Genomic DNA, 24905 nt, shown 5'->3' on the forward strand with positions numbered 1-24905 from the left:
ATCAAATCAATGCAGCTTTCTTTTAAAGTAAATTATTTTTAAATATCCAGTGAGCGGCAGTTCTGTGTGCGCAAATGCCTTGTTAAACCCAGAGGTCGGAGGAGAATGGCCAGACTGGTTTGAGCTGTTAGAAAGGCAACAGTAGCTCAAGTAACCACTCGTTACAACCGAGGTATACAAAAGAGCATCTCTGAACGCACAACACTACATGTAATGGTGTCGGGGATATTTTCTTGGCACACATTTGGCCTATATAGTACGCGCATTGTGTCAACGCCACAGCCTACCTGCAATAGCATCTGCTACCTGAGTATTGTTGCTGACCATGTGATGCTATCATGTCAATATGGAGCAAAATCTCTGAGGAATATGTCCAGTACCTTGTTGAATCTATGCCACAAAGGATTAAGGCAGTTCTGAAGGCAAAAGCGGGTCCAACCCAGTACTAGTGAAGTATACCTAATAAAGTGGCCATGACTATATATGTGTGTGTGTGTGTGTATGTATGTATATATATATATATATATATATATATATATATATATATATATATATATATATATATATATATATGTGTGTGTGTGTGTGAAGCGTTCCTTCAAGCCTTCCTTTCAGCCCAAGTATCTTTGCACTCATTTAATTTCACCCACGCCATCCAGGCTCCCTGTTGTCGTAAACCAACCATCCTACTATTTTCTGTTTTCTTTGTTTTCTGACAACATTAATATATTTGTTCATTCATTTTCTTTTCAGCTTAGTTCCTTTATTTATCAGGGGTCACCACAGCGAAATGAACTGGCAACTTATCCAGCATATGTTTTACGCAGCAGATGCCTTTCCAGCTGCAACCCATCACTGGGAAACATCCATACACACTCATTCACACACACATACACTATGGCCTATTTAGCTTATTCAATTCCTCTATAGTACATGTCTTTGGACTGTTGGGGAAACCGGAGCACAAAAACAAAACAGTTTGAGTTACTGACATCTATTTGTTAATACAAGTCAGGCCAACGTTGTAGGAGAACGATTTGTCCTGCATTCTGGCCTAACTATAACACAACTTACTGAAACAGATACTGTATTTTCACACACTGCCAGCAGATGGCGCCCGACTTCCAGAGATTTCTCAACGACGCAGTGACTGTTTAGACCACAGGAGTCAAACTCAGTTTCTGGATCGCCGAAGCTTTGCACAGGTTTAGCTCTAACACTAAACTCCTTATCATAATTGATGCAGGTGTGTTGAGGCAACTTGGAACTAAAATCTGCATGACACCAGCCCTCCAAGACTGAGTTTGGGCAGCCCTGGTTTAGACTAAGGAGTAGATAAGTCTTCAATTGGTTTATACTTTACTCTTACTAGTCAGAGGCAATTTATGGAAGTCAGTTTTTTTCAAGTACACCCTCTTTTAGGTGTTACAAATGAACTTTCTCAATAACTTTGTTACTTTAAATGTATCTGTGCACTTCATTAATTTGTAAAAATGTATTAAATCTTTAATCAAACATCATAAAATAAGTGGTTGCATTCAATTTGTATGAGCGGAATTTAAACAGGTCGAAGCAGTGGCGCAGTAGGTAGTGCTGTCGCCTCGGCAAGAAGGTCGCTGGGTCGATTTTTTTTTTCTTTTGGAGAAAGTCTTAATTGATTTATTTTGACTAGAATAAAAGCATTTTTTAATAATATATATTTTAAACACCATTTAAGGTCAAAATTGTTAGCCTCTTTAAGCTATATTTTTTGGATAGTCTATAAACCATTGTTATACAATAACTTGCCTAATTATCCTAACCTGCCTAGTTAACTAATTAACCTAATTAAGCCTTTAAATGTCACTTTAAGCAGTATAGAAGTGTCTTGAAAAATATCTAGTCAAATGTTATTTAAAATATATTCTACTGTTTTTGTATTGTATTTTGCTTGTAGAGTTTACTTCCGTTTTAGTCTTATTTAAGAGTGCTTTTTACTGAATGTACCGAACCGTACAGAAACCGTGACCTAAAACCGAACCGTGAGAAGAATGTTTTATTGCACCCCTAATAGAGAGTACAGTAAAATAAGACTTTTATACCATAAAAACCACAATACTCTGCCGTATACGGTTACAGTACAACTACAAAAGGCTAAAGTCCCGCTTGCACAGCTGTCATCGAATGGAATGAGAGTTGTTACATAAGCTAAATTAATATATTTCACCTATATATTAAAATTCGTGTTTACTTCTCTTTCTTTAGTGAAATACATGTGTTTAGGTTGCAGAGCTTACCGTAAAACCACAAGTTATATTATATTATACATTTCATAAATTCACTGAAGCCTCCAACCAATCAATGAGCTCCCCAGGTGGTCATGTGACCGGAGCAGGAAGAATGAGTGAGCGGTTATTATAGGTGCTTTGAATCGTTGGTACACGCGGTGTTCTGATTGAGTCGAGAAATGGCACCTACAGGTAAGAAATACCTAATTCCAGCGCTTGTATTATGTCGTGAGGATATAAAAACGTAAACCTAACAGTCTTGTTTTTAAGAGAAATTCTTAACATTGTATTTTTGTCTCGTTAGCGTGCTGAGCTAATATACGGCGGGTCAGCTGTGATGTTCGGGTCAGCTGGTGCCGCTCAGCTCAGCTCTGCATCCGCACTCAGAATCTGACATTGAAAACACGAGATTTGCCATTAAGTTTGTCTTCACACCGACCAGGCCTAAAGTTTTATGATGCCAAAGATTCGTTAATCATTACGGTGTCCGCATTTAGAAAACCATTGTCTTGATATTGTGACGCTTTTTATTATTTAAAATGCTGCTTTAGCGTCAACATATTTAGACGTCGCGTTGAATCGAGCTCGTTGACGAGGATTTAATAACTCGCTATAAAACGTAACTTATCAAATTTAAAGAAAAAACGGGAGTGTAATTTAATTTAACAATTATTTCATTCGTTTTATGTTCGTTAAACTAGCTTTTAAACTACCACATCCATTTTTTTTCTTTGAATATATGCTTGTTTTCATTCATCCTCAGGGCAAGAAGTAACAGCTGATCATGCTTTTAATTTGGTTTTCTTTTGCTTATGCATACTCTCAGGTATGAATGTTCTGCTGTTATATAAAGCGCACGCACGCACACACACACACAAGTGCAAAATTTTGTATATAAATGTAAATGTCTATAGAAGTATATATTTTAAAATTCATATTTTATAAATTAATGCCTTTATGGACATTTTCGCTATTTTTCAAACAAATTAAAACATTTATAAATTTATTTTTCATTCATTTAAATAAGGTATTTAAATCCATTAAAATAAATTGCCTACTTATTTTGTAAGATAATACAATAAAGTAAAATTGAAAGAAACACTTTACTTGATCTATGATATGTCTATAGCAAGCTGACTAATAAAAATGTTTATGGAAGTTTTTTTGAATGGTTTAAAATGCAATTCTTTTATTGCATATTTTTATTTTAAATAACATACACGCACTGTTTTCTTGACCCTAAAATACTTTTTTTTGACACCGTTTGGTTTGAGGCTTGAATGAAATATCTTTAATTTCAGCATATATTTAAAATAAACTAGAAAATAAAATAGTTTAATTTTACCATATGGATATGCATAGTATAATATTAAGGATGTTGCATATAATCCCTTAAACATGTATCTTATAGTTATTTAGGTGTGAGCATATCATGCTCAGAAGCAGCTTTACAGAAAATAGATAAAACAAAAACAATTGCTAGGAAAAATGGCAAACAATGCACTTTTATTTTTAATTAGTGTATTTAAATCCATTAAAATAAATGTCCTAATTATGTTGTAAGAAATTACTATAACGTAACATTGGAAGAAAATCTTTACTTGAAGTCTGAGATGTCTAAAACAAGCTAAATATTTCAAAAGAGCTGTTTTGGAGATGTTTCTGTTACTGTAAACTTTGTTAAAATGCATTTTTTTAAAGAAATATTTTTACATTTTAATAACATACGCTTACAATCTGTTTTCTTGACCCTGAAATTCTTTTTCATAAGAATTTGGTTTGAGGTTTATATTAAATGTATAATAAAATAAACTAAAAAAGAAAAGTTTTTTTTTTTTTGGTTTTGTTTTTTTTTTTAAACAGTTGAAGTCAGAATTATTAGCCCTGTTTGTTTTTTTCGCCAATTTCTGTTTAACGGAGAGAAGATTTCTTCAACACATTTCTAAACATAAGTTTTAAAAACTCATCTCTAATAATAACTGATTTACTTTATATTTGCCTTGATGACAGTCAATAATATTTGACTAGATATTTTTCAATACGCTTCTATACAGCCCTAAGTGAAATTTAAAGGCTTAACTAGGTTAATCAGGTTAACTAGGCAGGTGAGGGTAATTAGCTTGTGATCGGTTCATGAGATCAGCGAGTTCTGATCGAGTTATTAAATGTGCTTTTAATTAGTGTATTTAAATCCATTAAAATAAATTGCCTAATTATGTTGTAAGAAATTATAATAACAAAACATTGGAAGAAAATCTTTACTTGATGTCTAAGCTTAAGAAAGCTAAATAATTACAAAAAGCTGCTTTGGAGATGTTTCTGTTTCTGTGAACTATTTTAGAATGCAATTCTTTAAATACTTGCAGTCTGTTTTCTTGACCCTGAAATACTTTTTCATATAGACTTTGGTTTGAGGTTTAAAAATCTTATTTTAGCATTTATTTAAAATAAACTAGAAATCTGTGAATTGTTTACAAGAAGCACATGTATACTTGTTTAATTAGTGACCCTTAGCCTGCTTTTAAGTAATAAATGTATTTATTTGAATTTTTATTTTTAAACTTTTTTTTTTTATATGGCAACATAACATTGCGCTCCACATAAATCTCTGGCAGAGACTCCTGTCCTCCCCATCAGCCAATCACTGTGCGCACATTTAGTAAGCGTGATGACATCATCCATAGCAACAAAGTCAACCCTGCCCTTACTCTTAGCTTGAAAGGACAGTTCACCCAAAAATGAAAATGTACGTTGAAAACACTAAAGTAGATACTTTGAGGAAAGCTGAAAACCTAAAACCATTTAACTTCCATAGTAGGAAAAACAAGTAATATAGAAGTCAGTGGTTAAACGTTTCCAGCTTCAAATCATCTTCATCAAATCAAGTGATAGGTGTGTAAATGATGGCCAACCTCTTTAAAACTTCTCTCCATTCTTTAGTAAAGTTTATCTCATTGGCTTTGAATGGGATTTAAGAGATATTTATTAGAAAAACTTTTACTGTTATTTGGATCAACTTTTAGTGCTAAGAGGAAATATTTTGTAAATACAAGGAGGTTCAGATATACACTTTCATTTGCCGCTTGATGAGATAAACCTCAAATTTAGTTTACCCTACTTTCATAACAAGTACTAATAGGACATGTATCTATATCTACATTTAGGTTCAGTGTGGAACGTAGTATACTGTTGTGTTCAATCTAAGCAGTGCTATCTTTTCACTTTTCAGGTGAAGTTGTGTTTGGCTCTGGGGATCGAGTTTGTGACGACAACCGTTTGCGCTGGGACCTCACCCCAGAGCAGATCAACCAACTTACCGAAGAGCTTATTGCTAAGACTAAAAAGGTGTATGACACCGTTGGTGCTCTGGACTTGGACAGTGTCAACTATGAGAACACCCTAAAGGCCCTCGCTGATGTGGAAGTGGAGTACACAGGTAGAAATCAATTGAAATTATATTGTGTGTTATAAAATGTGCAGTAATAAATAGCCATCTAAATTAGAGTCTAATATTTCTATATATATATATATATATATAGAAATTATATAAATTATATATAAAAAAAAATGGTTATTTAGTTCGTGTCCGCCTGCTTCGCTCCGTGGAAAAAAACATAAGCTTGACATCAAAAGATCTTATTATTGTCTTAACAAATACCCTTAAATGATGCAGGCTGTAGTTTGAGACATGAGACTCTGCTTGTACGGCGTGCAGGAGTCGGAAGGGCAGGCTGCAAAATGCTTCCGCAACGTTACGCATAGTGCATAAATATTATCGAGCAATTATCGAACTGTCATTATCATTTTATCGAAAAATGTTATATTGTGATAATTATCGATATCGAATTATCGCCTAGCCCTAGAAAGAGTTATTAGCCCCCTGTTATTTTTTCCCCCAATTTCTGTTTAACGGAGAGCAGATTTTTCAACACATTTCTAATCATAATAGTTTTAACAACTCATTTCTAATAACTGATTTATTTTATCACATTTAAATGCTTAACTAGGTTAATTAGGTTAACCAGGCAGGTTAGGGTAATTAGTCAAGTTATTGTATAACGATGGTTTGTTTTGTAGACTATTGAAAAAAATATAGCTGAAGGGGGCTAATAACTTTGTCCTTAAAAATGGTGTTAAATTAAAAACTGTTTTTATTCTAGCCGAAATAAAACAAGTAAGACTTTCTCCATAACAAAAAATATTACCAGACACACTGTGATTATTCCCTCGCTCTGTTAAACATCGCTTGAAATTTAAGCTATGCGACCTCATAATATATTGGGAGCATTTGTGCGACTGCATAAAAATGTATATAGTTTATGTATATAGTTTCATTATAGTTTAGTTTATAGTCATATATATATATATATATATATATATATATATATATATATATATATATATATATATATATATATATATATATATATATATATATATATATATATATATATATATATATATAGTTTTTTTTTTTCCTAAAAAAACGTGGTAAAATCGGTCTTCCCTGCTGCTATATTGGTTCATATTAGCTGTCAATCACTCAAGACTTTCCGCTGTCAGATGACAGGGAGGGAGATTTTGTGACCGCGGGGAATGCAAATGGCTGAAGAGTGAAACGTACACTAAATCTCGATGGGTTGCATACACTGCATAATATATCTACTAAAAAACAGCAAATATTATTTTACCAACTGTGTTGTTCTTAAATTAAATAAACATTTGCATATTAGCCAATAATCTTACTGAAATAAATATAAAAACTTAAATATATATTTGGACACATTTACATAAGTAAATAAAAAGACCTCTCTGCAGATTTAAAATTTGGATATCAATTTATATTGTACTTGATTTGTCTTAAGGGAAATATGCAAGTTTCTTCCGTTGTTTCCAAGAAATGAGAAGGAAAAATTTGGAAAGAAAAATCCCGTTTAAAAGTTTTCTTCCACCAACTCTTAATGCATCAAGCAACGGGTATCAGATGAAGGCTGATTTGTACTTCTGCGTTAAGCGCATGCATATGCTATAGCGCGGCCTACGCGTGGACGCATAGCCCTTGCCGTGGGCGTCGCTGATGTGCACCTCTCAAAAAATGTAATGTAATTACACGTCGCAACGACTCGTAGCGCAAGCTCTGTGATTGGTCGGCTTGGTATCGATGACAAGTGTGGGCGGGACTAAGAGTCGCGTGAGCCCGATGGAGCGATTGTTTACAAGTGTAAAGTCCCGTGAAGGGGCTCCGGATGGAAAGTTTTGTTGTGTTTATCTCATGGTTAAAGTTGTTGCACGTCCGCCAATTCCTGCCTCAAAATAAGCAAGTTTGAACCACTTGTACATTTAATTAAGCGTTCAGAAAAAGCAAAACACTAGCGAAGTAACTCGACAGAGGAACATAAACGCCTCACTGCCAACTAGCGTTTCAGAAGTGTTAATGCAGACCAACAGAAACAGCGCGAAGAAGTATGAATTGACACCGATCACTTGACAAAGAAGTATAAACCAGGCTTAAGTTGTTAACAGTTTAGCCAAAGTGATTGATACAGCATTGAATCACATCAGAACCAAAAACAAATTAGAAAATCAATCGCATGTTATGTTTAAACACTGTACAGACATGATCAGAGTCAGTGGTAAACTCCAGAAGAATTGCCTAATGTAAGGCTCCTATCGGTGATGCACTTGAGCACTGAATATCCTTTAAACCCCTTGAGCTCATGTCTCAGAAATGGTTGAATCTGCATACTTGAAGTCTAAACAGCTACATTTTTAATGCTGTAAAAACTATTGTACATGATTATTTAAATTTGACGTAAGACTTATTTTACATAGTATTTGCTGAAATAACTAATGTAATAATTCACTGACACAATTCTACTGTACATCACCGAAATGGCTGAGGTGTTGAAATTAGACATTAGACGGGTTTCTTTGTCCTTTTTTTTTGATGGTGTTCACAAAAGAAGACAAAGGTCTGAGTTTGCAGGACATCAGTATGCATGCATTCAGCACTTTCTGCATAACGCTGACTGACCGTGTGCTCTGCTTCACCATTGTTCAGTTGTTGAATTAGCTGGATTTTAATTCCAGCAAAGCAATAATTAAAACTGACATTTTAAAGATGTTAAATTCAAATCGGTAATCGCTGCAAATCTACCCAGAACATAATAAAACTGACTGATTTATTTATTTATTTTTCAGTCCAGCGGAACATGTTGGATTTTCCTCAACACGTGTCCTCCAGTAAGGACGTCCGTTCAGCAAGCACCGAGGCTGATAAGAAGCTGTCAGAGTTTGATGTGGAGATGAGCATGAGAGAAGATGTTTATCAGCGAATCGTGGCTTTAGAGGTGAGCAGGGACCGAGCACTAGCACATCTCTCTCAGGAACCAAACACTAGCATCTCTCAGGGACCCAACTGTGCTCTGAGACAGCTGAGGAGACCTGTTAACTGACTTTACCTAATAAGTCACACATTAGTGTATTGTTCAATCATAAATTTAAGCTGAAAATAATTTGAAATAAAATAAAATTGCTGCTTTTTACTGTAATAATACCCCATCCACAGATGTGATAAGCCATTGTTGCAATGTGCTAAATCAGTTACAAATTATCAATTTATTTATTCTTTGACACTTGAATATTAATTTATTGTAATGCCTTGGTTTTAGTAAGATAAGATTAGTACACAGTCATAGCCATAAATGCAATAGTACTACACTGCAAAAAATGATTTTCTTACTTAGATTTTTTGTCTTGTTTCTAGTCCAAATATCTCACAGTTCTTAAATCAAGAAGAATTTTCTAGACAAGCAAAACATATTGTCTTGTTTTCAGTTTTTACCTAAAACAAGCAAAATAATCTGCCAATGGGGTAAGCAAAATAATCTTATGTCAAAAGGAAAAACAAGATAGTTTTGCTTACCCCATTGGCAGATTCTTTAGCTTGTTTTCAGAAAAACTCACTTAATTTTGGCATATTATTGCTGAAAACAAGAAAATATGTTTTGCTTGTCTAGAAAATTCTTCTTGATTTAAGAACTGAGATATTTGGACTCGACTAGACAAAAAAAATCTAAGTAAGAGAAGCATTTTTTTGCAGTGTAATAATTGCCATCATTTATTTCAGTATTTCGGTTTCACCCTTAGTTTCCTCTTTTCGGTTTCAGGCAAGAATTTTCATTTTGGTGTTTTTATTTTTATGTATAATTTATTTATTTTTTTGAATAACACAACCAGAAGTAACATGGTCAAATACAGAGCGATTTAATGTGAGAAATGGCACTGTATTCCAGCAGCTCCCTAAACTTTTGTTTGATAGTGGTGTTTTACATTTCCACTCCTCACAACTCAAACTAGCTCATTACTAGGCCCACAAGGAACCTGTGTGCGCAGAAATCCGCAGATTTTTTGCCAATAATTTATTCTATTTACTTTTGTAAACTCATATTTATTCAGTTGTTAAATTAATTTCAGTAATATTATTAACTAATATGAAATATGTTGTGATTTATTTACAGTAGAGTCTGTAAAGTACTATGTTCTGTCTTTCACTAGAGATATTATATGAAAGACTTGCTTAGTTTACCAAATAAGTGGATCTAATTGGATTTGCATTGTAAACAATAACCTGTTTATTTAATAAAATAAGTTAAAACATATAAGTTTTTATTTCATATATACTCCCAAAATCATTTTGCATAAATCTGCAGATTTTTTATTTTATTTTATTATTATTATTAATTTTTTTTTTACAAAATTCTGAGCAGAAATGGCAAAAAATGTCTGCAGATTCTGTCTGTCCCTGCTCATTACTTATCAAAAAGAACCATTTCGTGCTGGATTGGGGCAAAATGAACACAACTCTTTGTCCAAATATCTTTAAAAAATAAAATTCTTCTTCAACTCGTCTGGAGTTGGAAAAGACCTCCTCATCAACACATTCTCACCCATTCAACTGCTCACTGGGGTGAAGATTGTCATCCAATCACAGCAAATATCATATTCTGATTGGATGTCATGACAACAGCGTCACACAGGAACACTATTCCCTTTGGTTTCATTTCAGACCATCTCTAAAAAGACCAGGGTAGTTGGGCGTAAGGGACTGTCTTCAGCCATTTAGGGGGTGTTGGTCGAATGGTTAGGGAGTTGAACTGGTTGCAGGTTCGATTCACGGTCCCCGCAGGAGTTTAAAGGTGGGGAAAGTGAATGAACCGCACTCTCTCCATCTTCGATTCCCAGCTGAGGTGCCCCTGAGCAAGGCACCTAACCCCTAATTGCTCCCTGGGCACTAGAAGCAATAGCTGCCCACTGCTCCGGGTGTATGCTTGCTATGGGTGTGTTTGCTCTTACTTCTCACTTTTGTGCGTGTGCATGCTTAGATTAGTCAAAAAGCATACCATGCCTGACAATACTTGGATCAGACACTACTAGATTTTAAGCCTGATTTGAGCCAGATTTAGAAGTTAACGGGCTCGCCGACAGATCAGAAAAAATCTGCGGGTACTCAGCTCTTAGCAGTCTTTATGTGTGAACTACTGAACAACACATCAGCTCGTTGACGCAATGCCAACACCTCACTAACGGAAATTCAATATCTAGCATGCTGAATATTCCAGAGCAGTCGGCCGACTCGACCCCACGTGTGGTCAGATGTAGTGACGAGCTGCAGCCAATGAGAGAATATCAGAATGCTCAGGAGCTCAACAGAAATGTCTGTGATTGGTCAGAATGGGCATCGATCACTCTGTATATTTACACAGACACAAGACTAGGCTGTATAACAGTGGAACTATGATTCTGTAACTATTAGAATTACCATACTGGTCATTCTGATCTTTCTCGCATAAGACGTCATATTGTCACGTCATTCATTCATTTTCTTGTCGGCTTAGTCCCTTTATTAATCCGGGGTCGCCACAGCGGAATGAATCGCCAACTTATCCAGCACGTTTTTAAGCAGCAGATGCCCTTCCAACCGCAACCCATCTCTGGGAAACATCCACACACTCAGACACTATGGACAATTTAGCCTATCCAATTCACATGTACTGCATGTCTTTGGACTGTGGGGGAAACCGGAGCACCCGGAGGAAACCCACGCGAATGCAGGGAGAACATGCAAACTCCACACAGAAACACCAACTGAGCCGAGGTTCTACCCAGCGACCTTCTTGCTGTGAGGCGACAGCACTACCTACTACGCCACTGCATCGCCTGTCATGTCATATTTACATTCAAAACTTCTATTGAGATATAAAAATTAAGCTTCATATTTTATGACACCATTACCGTATTATCTTTTTGGTAATACAGCCTTTAAATATGTAGTCAAGATACTAGAACACCAGTGCCTACTGTAGTTGATGTCACTTTTGTCAGGTCATATTTACATGCTTCTAAAACCACGACAGAAGCTTTATAAAAAATCAAATACAACAGCTAAAGGGATTTTAGACTCTGCTGCTAGCTGTGTTAAATTTACTGTAAACCACAGCTTCACAGGGTTTATTGCTTTTATGATATGTGTTAAAGTTAAACCATTTCTTTGGCTCGGTACAGATAGTAGAGCAATTTGCAAACACCAGTTGTATGTTTGTAGAGCAATTTACAACCGCTTTGAACATGGCTAATCCAGTCAGAATCAAGGACCGCAACTATCCTTTTTGTATTGTAGCTTTGAATGTCTGTCAATAAATTACACAAATTTTTTTTGTGATATTTGTGTAAGCTGCCAAGACATGAAGTCTGTGTTTTGTAATGTTTCATAAAATAATGCTGGAATAAATTAGGCACACATTTAAAGGAACAGTTCACACAAAAATGTGCATTTCCTCACCATTTACTCGCTCTCATATGGTTGTAAGCTTTTAATGATTTTTTTTTTCTTCAGTTGAGCACAAAACAAGGTATTACAAGGAGTGTTGGGAACCAGCAACCCTTGGTATCCATAGTATGAACAAAAAAAATAAGCCAATGGCTGCTACTTAAAAAATAAATAAATAAATAAATTCCAAAACATCTTCCTTCGTGTTCAGCATAAGAAAGAAACTCCAACAGATTTAACACAAGTGAAGGTTGAGTAAATGATTTTCTTGTGAACTATCCGTCTATGAAAAGTCAGGGTACTGCGGTATACGAGTTTTAGTTCAACAGTTTTTACATTGCAAAATTTAAAAAGGGTCAAAATGTCTGCCTTTGTGTTTTTTTTTGTGTTAAATACTGATATATATATATATATATATATATATATATATATATATATATATATATATATATATATATAATTTTTTTTTTTTTTTTTTTTTTAAGGAATAGATTGAATTGTTTTTTTAATTGTTATATCTTTCTTTTTTGATTCAGGAGAAGCTGCCAGAAGGCAGTTTGTCGCCGGAGGCCAAGCGTTACATGGAAAGACTTATAAAGCTTGGCAAGAGAAACGGCCTCCATCTTCCCAAAGTGACACAGGAGGTCAGATATTAAGATGTTTCTTTCAGTTGGCTGTGTAACAGTAGCACAACCTTTCATTTTTAGAGTGTAACAGTTTTGCCTCCCCTGTAACAGGAGATCAAAAAGATCAAGAAGAAACTGAGCACCCTGTGTATCGATTTCAACAAACACCTGAATGAAGATACAACTTGCCTGCATTTCTCTCGAGAGGAGCTTGGTGGGTGTCACATTGAGGATCTGATTTAGCGTCTCAGAACGATTATACTCATTTCTATATAACGAAGAGTTATATACTCGCTTTGTACTTGCTCTGTGAGTGTAAACAAATTGGGTATGGTATCAATAAGGTGCAGTTACTTGCTTAGCAAACATTAAAAATATATAACATGAGAATAGAGAGAAATTATTTACTTTTATTGACTATTTATTGATTCTTGATGTCTTGAGAGAACTTGTCCAATGCCATATGAAAACAAAAAACATTTTTATATGATCTGTCACAACTTGGTCTGCTCGTAAACCGTGCAAAAAAAAAATAAGATTTATGTATGTATTTTTATGTTATCAAAGTCGAGTCAACGTTGATTGGTCCTTGGTGGCGTTATCAATATAACACAAGATGCAAATGTTTTGCAACATGCCACAATATGTAAAATATATTCACATGCTGTTTGACCGCTCACAACACCTTGCAAAAACAATGCGACAGTAACAATGACTAATTTTAGTGCAAAACAAATGCATCGTCATTCATTTTGTTATTAATGCGACATTACCACTTTGGCAAATTTTTCTGCTAAATGCAGTGAATAAATTGATCACTGCAGCTACTACTAAAGAATGTAATAACATATATATTTTAGTGCGAAAGAAATGCATATGTTATCAGCACACATATTCATGTGAAGTTATTTCTTACAATATAACGCACAAAAGACAAAGGCTATAACGTTAAGGATTATTACACTGCCAGAGACTTGCTCATATGTATATATTAGTGCTATGATAGTGTGCGCTAGAAAGCTGCTCAAAAACCTGCTCGAGTCAGGTATTATTTACAGTTACGGCTCATCTTGGTTATTAGACGTCTCCTTAATGCACATCTTTACCGCATTCACCTGAGATGGTATTTACACATGGTGTGAAGTTTGTTACATCTCCCGCGGCTGCGTACTTCACGGTTCATTTACAAAATATGTCAGAATCTATGCTTGACAGAGGACAACAGCCAATCACATTACTTTTCCAGGGTTGCATACATGTGATTGGCTAGCATCTGCTCTTGATTGTGTGCGTGGAGACTGGCATCTCTTCCAAGATTTGACGCTGACATAAAATATATAAAATAAATATTATAATTATTATTTAAAGTAATTAAAAATTACTTTAATCGATGAAAACTAGTCGGTGCAACCCCTAATATATATATATATTGTATTAATAAATATAAATTGTATTGTTTTGTCACAATGTTGAGAGTTAGTTGCAGGAAAAACTTCACTGATTTTATAGGTGCTACAGTATTATCTCAGTTACTAGCATTGCTGGTTTTCTTTTTCGTCATCACACAGTGCTCATGTAAACCATTTTTTTTTTAGTTTACCTGTAATTTAGATTCATATTTGTTTTGACTTTTATAGGGGGGCTCCCTGAGGATTTCCTTAACTCTCTGGAGAAGGATGAGTCTGGAAAACTGAAGCTCACTCTGAAGTATCCTCATTATTTCCCCACCATGAAAAAATGCTTCGTCCCCGAGACACGGAAGAAATTAGAGGAGGCCTTCAACTCGCGCTGCAAAGAGGTCAGACATTGCAGAAACACAAGAATGCTTAGCCATTAGCACTTGTTTGGTTGATGCACCAAAAGTATTCATTTGTATGTTGTTGTAATTTCCCCTATCAGGAGAACTCCGCTATCCTGAAGGAGCTTGTGAATTTGCGCGCTCAGAAGAGCAGCCTGCTGGGCTTCAGCACGCATTCTGACTTTGTTCTTGAGATGAACATGGCCAAGTCATCCAAGAAAGTTTCCACTTTTCTCGGTAATGACTGATATCTTAATATGCATATGTAAAAATGCAAGAATTTCACTTAAGCAATAATTGAGCTGAGATGTGAAAAATATTAGCACTAAGAACATTCTGAACTTTAGGGCTGCACAGTACATCGCTTTAGAATCGATATTGCAATGTGTGCATCTGCTATGGATCTACCATGTTAAATTGGGATTATGTTTTACCTGGGGTCCGTTCTTCGTACGGGGATTACTCAATTAGCTGGATTTGGATATTGACGATGGTATCGTTCATTTCAAAGTCTGAGTCGTTTATCGCGGAAAGGCAGAAGCCAATCATATGCGTTGTGAGCCAGAAAAAGAATTGATCTGTTCATCTCTCGAGTCCTCGGGTTTGAGTCATTTTGTCACGTGATGAACGAACGACTTAAGGTACCAGAGACTCAATGTGAACTAATTATCATGGCTCCTATCGGCTCAGACTGTGTACTTTGGTTAAGATTATATGTGACTGTCAGTGTAACATGAACGAACCACTGACATTTGAAGAGGTAAGCTGAGCAAAGAGACAACAATACCTTCATAGACAAAAGAGCTTGTAAACATTAAATAATTATTTTCTCCTTATAGTATTCTATTTAAGACTTATTTGTCGTGTGATCAACCTTTTAGGCTAGTTGTAGATGTGTTTGGAAGCAATTCGTAAAATTTTAATAATATTTTGGCAAATGAACGAAATAACTCCAAGATTCGTTCATCTCTATGAATGAGACTCAAAGATCAGAGTTAGTAAAATGATCTGAACTTCCCATCACTAATATTAAGTAATATTAATAAAATGTATGTTTTTTTTTTTTTGTCATGACCTAAACTCTATCTCTCTCTCTAATGTTTCTTCACATATTAGAGGACCTTTCGCATAAGCTAAAGCCCCTGGGTGAGAAGGAAAGGGCCGTAATCCTGAAGCTAAAGGAACAGGAGTGCCAGAAGAGGAATCTGCCCTTCACTGGAGAACTTTACGCATGGGACACGCGCTACTACATGACCCAGGTGGAGGAGACCCAGTATGCAGTGGATCAGAACCAGCTGAAGGAGTATTTTCCAATGGAGGTGGTTACCAAGGGCCTGCTGGACATCTATCAGGAGCTGCTAAACCTCACCTTTGAGCAAGTAGAGGGCGCTCCAGTCTGGCATGACGATGTGTCGCTGTACTGCGTTAAAGACCGTTCATCTGGCCTGGTGGTGGGCCAGTTTTATCTGGATCTATTCCCCAGGTGAGCACTCGTATCTGTTTAGACAGCAGTGATGTCAGTCTCAGGGATCTGAAAGTGTTTTTCAGCTTGGACTCTAGAGGACCAAGGCTGTTTTCATCCACTCTGGGGTTATTTTGAGTCTTAATTTTGTCACAACTTTCTCTGTTTCTGCAAATTGAATGGTTTTTGTTGACGTAACATATTTTGGGAAAATGCTTTGGAATTTTTCAGAAACTCAAAAATACACTGTGGGCAAATTTACTCCCCTTTTGTTATGTTTGTGACTGTTTATACCCCATTGACTTCTATTATTACAACATTTGTTGATTGCATAACATTGAATGTCAGTGGTTCAACTGTGATCATACGAAGGTCCAAGAAAGCTGCCAAAAGAAGTTGCCAAACTCATCTGAAATCTTAAATTGTGTTCCAAAGATGGTCTCAGGGGATTGTGAGAGTGAGTAATTAATCAGAAAAAGGCAATGATTCTCACTCAATTGCTTCGTACTGTTTTTATTTTTTATTTTTCTTACGTTTTACGGGTGATAAAAGACAGACGTTTCGGCACAAAGCCTTCCTTAGTTCCTTTGTGCCAAAACGTCTGTCTTTTATCACCCGTAAAATATAAGAAAAATAAAAAATAAAAACCGTACGAAGCAATTGAGTGCGAATCATTGCCTTTTTTTCAAATAATAGCAACGATAAGATTAACGCACCAAACCAAAGAAGTAACTAAAAAAAAAAAAAATGCAAGCGCGCAGGACAAACTTCAGTAACTCTACACAGGCGAGTAATTAATAACATATTTTATTTTTAGGTGCAAGTTAATCCTTTAACAACAACAAACAAGACAAATAGATACCTAATACTCTTTTTAGTTGCAACAGTTTTCAGCCACATTAAGCACATACAAAAAAAAAATCCTTTGTACATCAGAATTATTAGACAAGTTGTATTTTTAAAGATTAATTTCTTCATTAAATTAAACAACTATATCTTTGTTTGTCTTTGGAACACAAATGAAGATGTTTTAGGCGAAATCCGAGAGCTCCCTCATCCTCCATAGACAGCAAGGTTCAGATTTGTTGCAGAAAAGTGTGCACACATAAAACAAAAATAACAGCTTCATTCAACAGTTTCTTTTCCTCAATGTCAGTATGTTGTGCAAGGTGTGATTTAGTACCTTTCTGGACTTTAAATTAATCTAGAACCTAGCTCTCTATGGAGAATGAGGGAGCTCTCTGATTTCACCTAATACATCTCCATTTGTATTTGGAAAAACATGAGGGTCAGTAATTGATAGCATTTTGGGGGAACTAAGATTTGTGAATCGAGTAGAGCTGTGGTGAAACACCTGATTCAGTTCAGAGCTTAGTCGGCTGCTGTATGCTTTACAAACAGATGTAGGGGCCGATCCCACTGCACTTAATGTTGGGTACACCGCACTGCCTTTTTTGTTGACAAGTAAAAAAAGAAGTGCTGTGTTCTTTTTATGTTGCTTGGCAATGGCTTAATCAGCTGCGTATTGTGCGCGAGTGTACTAGTTATATTGTCAGTGTAATTGTAATATTTAATAATGTTGTGATTAAGATTTGTAAACTCATACAGCTCTGGATAACTTGGATAAGAGACTACTAGTCTCTTATCCATCTTTAAAAATCTCCATAGTCGTCTTGACAACAATGCTGTCAACTCAACGGAGACCCCACTTCTGCTCTTTTTTTTTTTTTTTTTTTTTTTTTTTGTAGAATGAATATAACTCGACAGACATATCGCGCTTTGTCTGCGCCATTGACTTTTTCTTCTAAACTGTGCGGACAGCACTCAATGGCATAAACATGATGCACAGCAGACGGTTAAAATGCAAGGCCTGCAGGGCACATAAGCAGTGTGCAAAACGTTCATGTCCATTAGTAAACCGTTCAAAATATGCGCCTCAAAGCAAAAAGTGTGCGGTGTGATCAGGGCCGCACTCTGCTTGCATCCACTACTTTACAAATATCTTTTGTACCTAAAATAATTAATAATAAAGTTAGGAAATGTTTAAGCGAATTACAATAGTGTTCATAGTGAACTGTTTATATTAATCTTGTGACTTAATAGACATCGTCACACAAGTGCTTCTCCTCATGAACATTTCAATGTGTGGTTAAACTAGCCTAGAGTGCTTTCTGCTGCTAAAAACAAGGCTCAGGGTTGATTCAAAAGAACATCGATGCATTTTGAAAATCACAGAATCGATTTCTCAAAACATTGTTTTGCCACTGCTCTAGAATCAGGTCACTCTCTTTTGGGTGAAGCCTAGAAACCATTTATACACTGAAAGTAGAGCTTCATTGGCAGCTCAGCTAGATTAATGGCTAATTCTCCATTATCCCTATAGGGAGGGCAAGTACGGCCATGCCGCATGCTTTGGCTTGCAGCCTGGCTGCTTGCTCCCAAATGGGACCCGACAGATGGCCGTGGCTGCCATGGTGGCTAATTTCAGCAAGCCCACCGCAGATGCACCATCCCTGCTGCAGCATGATGAAGTGGAAACGTACTTCCATGAGTTTGGACATGTGATGCATCAGCTTTGCGCTCAGGTCTGAATTACATTTTTCAAAAGTCACTTAGGTTGCAACTGTTTTGCAGTGTGTGTAGATTAAATATGGGTGTACTTATGTGTGTGTTTTTTTTCAGTCTGATTTTGCAATGTTCAGCGGGACTCACGTAGAAAGGGATTTTGTTGAAGCTCCATCTCAGATGTTGGAGAACTGGGTCTGGGAGAAGGAGCCCATTCAGCGCATGTCCAAGCACTACAAAACAGGAAACCCAATTCCAGAGGAGCTTCTGGATAAGCTCATTAAGTCCAGACTCGCCAACACTGGTAATCATAGAAACACAACATACAAACACGCATTGAGAGCTTTATAACTTCCTAAATGCATGCAATATTTATTGACAAAACATCATTTTTAATTCTCACAATCAATCAGAAATAAAGTTAATTAGCAATTTATTTTAATTTTGTTGTACTTCTGACAATGTTAATAAAGATCTTTTCTGTTGTAAATTAGGGCTCGCTATATTGATCTGCAAAATACAATTACTAATTCATACAATCACAGAGAAATCGAGAAGGATGCTTTCTAAAATCTCTTTATATAGTGTTGTGACGTATTACAAGTATTAAATGTCATTTAAAAAAGTCCTGTATATATTTGCAAATATTCCTTCGACGATTTAATGATTAGTAATCATCTTTCAGCAGTTATAACAAAAACTAACTCCCCTAACAGCAGTGAGAAAGAGAAAAACATACATTTTAGGTCACATGGTACACTTGAATGTGTATATCCATGCCATTTCACTCATTTTATATCACTTTTTATTATAAGTTCAATATGTACAGTTTCAGTAGCTTTACAGGGAAAAAGCTGCCATGTTCTGCCTTGTTATTATGTCCTTTTTAATATAAAATACTCTATTTAAGTTTTCTTCCTGTTGTTCAGGGTTGTTTAACTTGAGGCAGATTGTTCTGGCTAAGGTGGATCAGGCATTGCACACAAAGACTGGACTTGACCCAGCTGAAGAATATGCCAGACTCTGCTTGGACATCCTGGGAATTCCTTCTTCACCAGGTAAAATGAGATTTGTGACCCTGGACCACAAATCTTTTATGTTGTGCAGATATATTGTGTGAGTAAATTATATAGTAGTCAAAATTTAAAGTGGGTCAAAAAAAGGTTTTTAAAATTGTCCTAAGCTGAGAATTGTCATCAAATTTGACAACTTTCATGAAAGGTGATGATCCACTTCAAATTATATATATTTTTTATGCCAAAAATTATTAAAATATTACAAAAATGTATCTTCCATGAAGACATTTAGTAAATTTCTTACAATAAATATACCAAAACGTTGTGATTGATAGCATGCATTGCTAAGAGCTTAGTTTGAGCAACTTTAAAAAGCTTAATTTTTTTTCCTTTAAAGGTGCAGTAGGTGATCTGCCAAAATGCTAATCGCTTAGTCCCTCCCCGCTGTCCAAAGATAATATGCTGTGATTCAAAGCCACACTCCCTGAAATCGCGAACGCGCGCACCGCATCACAACAGCAGACAGAAAACCCACTAGTTCATGTCATTCGCCAGTTAGTGCCAGCGACGTGCAGGATTTACATTTATTACTTAGCCACACTTGCATGCTATTTCAGAGCGAATGTTCAGAGTAGCATGGTAAACAGTATAGGAAGGCTGTCATTGTTCAAAAATGACCCAATGTGAATATAAAAGCAACTTCAGCTCAATAAAGCAGGTTAGGCGGAATAGAGCTATTTACTTGTTGTTAAACTAAATATAAATCTATCTATAAATCATTATCGATGCTGTAAAAGGACCTTATGAAACTGAAAATAATCACATCAATCTTTCACCGGGTATTTCAGTGGCTGAACAACAAATATAAGTCATTCATAACAGAACACAATCTAACATAAGCTTAGCCTGACTAAAATAGTTTTAAAACAGAACATTACCTATCTAACAGTAATACTTCAGCCATGGTGTCGTCCTTCCTCCAGCGTGCTAAAGTAACTCCAATATTGATTCAGGTTTTTAAAAGTTTCAATTCAGCATTTGATTTCTCCCGTTCCGTCTCGTGACCGCGCGGCCGCTTATGCAGAAGGGCACGCGCTGATGGCGAATCTGCGTGAACAGATGCGCAGAAGTCCGAATTTACATTTCCTGACAGACAGTCTAACCTGCTTATCGGAATTATGGGAGATGTCGGTCCGACTCTATTTAATTGGATGAACATTTTTTAGTTTTATGCTTTACCCTGAATATAAAAATACATACAAACACATTTAGATAATTTACTGTAATCATTACTATTGGACTGTGAAGAGACTTTCAACCAGCACAACAAAAAATGTTTCTGAAGACAATCACCTAGTGCACCTTTAAACATAGAATAAGTCTATTGTGTCTCTAGAATGTGTCCAAGAAGTTTCAGGTCAAAATAGCTATCAGATCAATTATTACTTCCTGTTGAAGATGAATGCGTCAAAGGAAATTGTAGCTGTTTTTGTGCCTTTAAATGAAAATAAGCTTGTTCTCTCCACCTACTCTTGTGAGCTCAGGGTCTAATGTCACGATAAACGCAGCAAAATCAGAGACAGAAACTCAGACACAATAAAAAGCAAGACCCACTGTCACAAATACCACAGTAAGATGAATGAGCCACAAGTTAATGCCATTACAATGTTCACTGAGTGTGCGCTCGCACAGACACCCATACAAACACACTTGTGTGTTAACACGTTGTGCTGTTTTTGCTCATCTACTTGCGGCAAATGCGACACGACTGCTACCAAAGAGGAAGGGTTAATATGCTGCTTTAGAGATCTATTATAGCTACTTTACTGTAAAAAAAACTGATTTAACCAGGACTGCTGTTATTTGATTGAAGCATCCTTGTTATAATTGTGTACGCTATGCAACTGCTTATTCCAGTGGTTATAAAATATCTGGCTCAAAATATTTCAAAAGGCTTAAAAAGAAAAAAATCAAACAGATCTTTTAGTCCCAGTTTCTTTGCAAATCCTGTCTTGTGGACTTGTTTATATGCATTAAAACTGACATATGTTAATACATGCCTGTCAATCAACATAGCTGAGCGGGGAAAACCACACTGTTATATCACAATACAGTTTGCCCTCAAAATCGCTGGGATTCGCATCTTATTTTAACATCAGGGAATTAGAAAAAAGAAACTTGATGTGTATATATCACTCCAGTTTTACTGTGGACACACTGTAACTACACACATTTCTATCCTAACAGGTTGCAAAAGTTGATTTTGCATGATACGTGCCCTTTTAAAGGTGGTTTTCACAATATTTAGGTTTCTTTTTATAAACCCTTACTTGCTCCCAGGGTCATTTATATCAACGTTTATATTTAGCAGTACCTTATTGTTGTTTCGTAACATCTAGTTTTTATGTGGTGGGTTTTTAGCCCAACGCTCAACCCCCAACCTGGAGAACCAGAACATACACGCATACACTACAGACAATTTAGCTACCGCACATGTCTTTGGGCTTTGTGGAAACCCACGCAAACACAGGGAGACATACAGAAATGCGAACTGGACCAGTCAGGGCTCGAACCAGTTATCTTCTTGCTGTTATACAACAGTGCTACACATTGCGCCACCGTGTGGCCCTTTTATAAACCCTTAGGTTGCAAATTTTCCTAACAAACTGTACATCAGTGGAAAACGCACTTATTTAGCTTTCAGATGATGTGTAATGCAAATGAACACAAACATGTTTATTGCATTAATTTTATCATCCAGTTTAAAAAATATATATATTTTTTTTTTTTGCCTTTTGTGATTTATTAACATCAAGAACTTTTTTTTTTTTTTTTTTAATGAATTTGTTTATTTATTTATTTGTTTTTTTTTTCACTCTTATGCTCTTACAGGGACAAACATGCCTGCCACATTTGGTCACCTAGCTGGAGGGTACGATGCTCAGTACTATGGCTACTTGTGGAGTGAGGTGTTCTCCATGGACATGTTCTACGCCCGCTTCAAACAAGAAGGCGTAATGGACCCTAAGGTTAGCTTACCCTACTGTTTTTAAAGGGCCATGAACCCCCGTTTCAGCAGGGTGTTTTCACACCTCTACTTTGGAAAAAGTCAGGAAAGTGGGTTTGTCCAGCTCTGTTTAGGGGGGAGTGTTAGCAGAGCAAAAGAGGGAAGGTCTGTAAAAATTTGCATAAAAATGGGAGTGTCGATTTGGGCACGCGCTGATTTTCACAGAGGAAAAACAAACACCGAGGAGAAATACAGTAACTGTGTTTACATGGACATCAGTAATGGAATTATTTGCCAAATTATTAAATGGTGGACTTTAACTGCAGTTTATCACTTTCATTCAGGAATTTCATTCATGACTCCCTGAGATATTTGATTCGAGGATTTGCTCTAAGTGTGTATTTTTCATGCAATGTTTGTTACCACACGGTGAATGAGAAAAAAAAAACTCTGCATTTCTCGAAAACTTGGATGTACTCACTAGGTAGCGTCTAAAAGCCGTTTGTGTTATTCCTGTCATAAAATGCGGCAAAATCCTCCACGGGTTTGATTGTGGTGCTTACATGTTTACACTCTGAGAGCAGCATTTATTGTAGTGATATTAACATACTGTACACTTTATTAACTTAGAAATCATTTGACTGTCCGTCTGTAAACACTGAAAGAGTGCTGCTGACCATACAAACTAACTTTGCCTCAGAATAAACAAAGACCTCTAAACGCTCACTTACCAAATCTGTAAAGACAGGACAATCAACACCAGCTAGAGCCGCGTCTTTATCAAAAGGAGACGAGCGGCAAATCCGGATCTCACCGTTTCAAGATGAAAAAAGCTCACGGGTAAAAAAAAAAAAAAGTTCTTTAGACGTAATTTTGTCGAGCGTCGCATGCACTAATCCACACGTGAGTCCAGCTGCGCTCTCATAGAGGGAAAATGAAAACAAAACCTTCACTGAAGCAAATTATAAAAGCAACACTGCACGCTTGTGTTGGCAACATGACGTGGAGTCTCTCTACCGTCTGAACACTGTAACAGGTAAAAACTTAGTCTTCGAAGCTATCATGCATATTAATGAAGTTGCACAATAGAGAGCGCTGATTGGTTTAAATTAAGTCTTTCTCATTAATGAATGCAGCACACTCAGAGACGTAATAAGGTACTCCCAGGTACAGACGTCCAGTCTACACACTGGAATACATGCTAAGATCTCATGGCAGTGACGCAGCTTCCAGTTTGAAACGAATTTCTGAAGTACGAATTTGTTCGAAATAACTTAAACAACCAATTTTCACTTTTTAGTGAGAGATGTGTCCTAATCGTGTTTTTTAGCAGTGTGGGACACGTATACGACTGTCAACAGCTCAAAACATATGTTTTGGTGTTTTGTGATCCTTTAAAAATCTTGTGCTTAAGTTATTCGTTTACTCGTATTGTTTTTTTGTTAAACAGGTGGGTCTGGACTACAGGAATTGCATTCTGAAGCCAGGAGGCTCTGAGGATGCTGCTGACATGCTGAAGAAGTTCCTGGGAAGAGAACCCAAGCAGGATGCTTTCCTCCTGAGCAAAGGGCTCACGGCTGATGTGGAGTCTGGCACCCCCTGCGCCTGCTGACCACCTGAACGCTAGGCCAAGTTGATAAAACCTCAGACTGATACCTCTCAAAAACCCTAAAAAGCTCATTCACTCATCACCACCTCTCCCGAATCGCACTTCTGCAAAGAGCTTTCACTATGGATGTATGAAACCTTGTTTTAGAATTGAAAATTGTATTGAAATCTGTCTCCAAAATGAAAAAGAATCTTCAAATCATGCATTTGTTTCATTTTTTTTTAACTGTTTTCCATGCAGCATAATGAATTCCCTTTAGAAAAGTAACTGCTTCATTGCACTCATAACACATCATTTGCTGATGTCACATCTGGGGTACACAACAGGTCATTAGGAAAGCATTGACACAGTGTTTTGTTTATAATTAATTTTATTTCATGATATTAAATATGCAGGCCATATTCCACGCCAAGATAAAAAATACAGGGTTCATACGGTCATGGAAAACCTGCAAAAGTCATTCAATTTTGACATATTTTCCAGGCCTGGAAAAGTTTTGGAAAAACTGAAAAACCCATAATGTTTTGGAAAAGTCATGGAAATTTGTTTAACAAATATCTGTAAACTTAAATATAGGTTAGTTGTCTTCTTTTCTGTCTTTGGTTAAAAACATGGTCTCATATTATGAATGCTGTGTAAGCATTCATTTATTCGTTTTCCTTCGGCTTAGTCTCAATTTTAGAGGTGGCACAGTGGGAAAGAGCTGCCATGTGTAAGCATTGTCTA

The 24905-nt window shown here is 36.2% G+C and overlaps 2 protein-coding genes across 7 annotated transcripts in view; both read left to right on the top strand.

The window, feature by feature from the left end:
* Positions 1-24905, top strand: part of ranbp3a (RAN binding protein 3a) — a 1280039-nt gene that overhangs the window by 1254526 nt on the left and 608 nt on the right. The window lies entirely within an intron of this gene.
* On the top strand, positions 2386-24380 carry thop1 (thimet oligopeptidase 1). Of its 5 annotated transcripts, XM_087272201.1 has the most exons (14): positions 2386-2459; positions 3031-3093; positions 5497-5703; positions 8469-8617; positions 12633-12740; positions 12834-12936; positions 14360-14520; positions 14622-14757; positions 15637-16003; positions 18366-18567; positions 18665-18851; positions 19477-19605; positions 22456-22592; positions 24021-24366. In XM_087272201.1, the coding sequence occupies exons 1-14, from the start codon at positions 2447-2449 to the stop codon at positions 24180-24182; spliced, it is 2124 nt and encodes a 707-aa protein (XP_087128327.1). In that variant the 5' UTR covers positions 2386-2446; the 3' UTR covers positions 24183-24366.

The sequence above is a fragment of the Danio rerio genome, chromosome 11 (assembly GCF_052040795.2).
Source record: "Danio rerio strain M-AB ecotype USA chromosome 11, GRCz13ab, whole genome shotgun sequence".
NCBI classification, from domain to species: domain Eukaryota; kingdom Metazoa; phylum Chordata; class Actinopteri; order Cypriniformes; family Danionidae; genus Danio; species Danio rerio.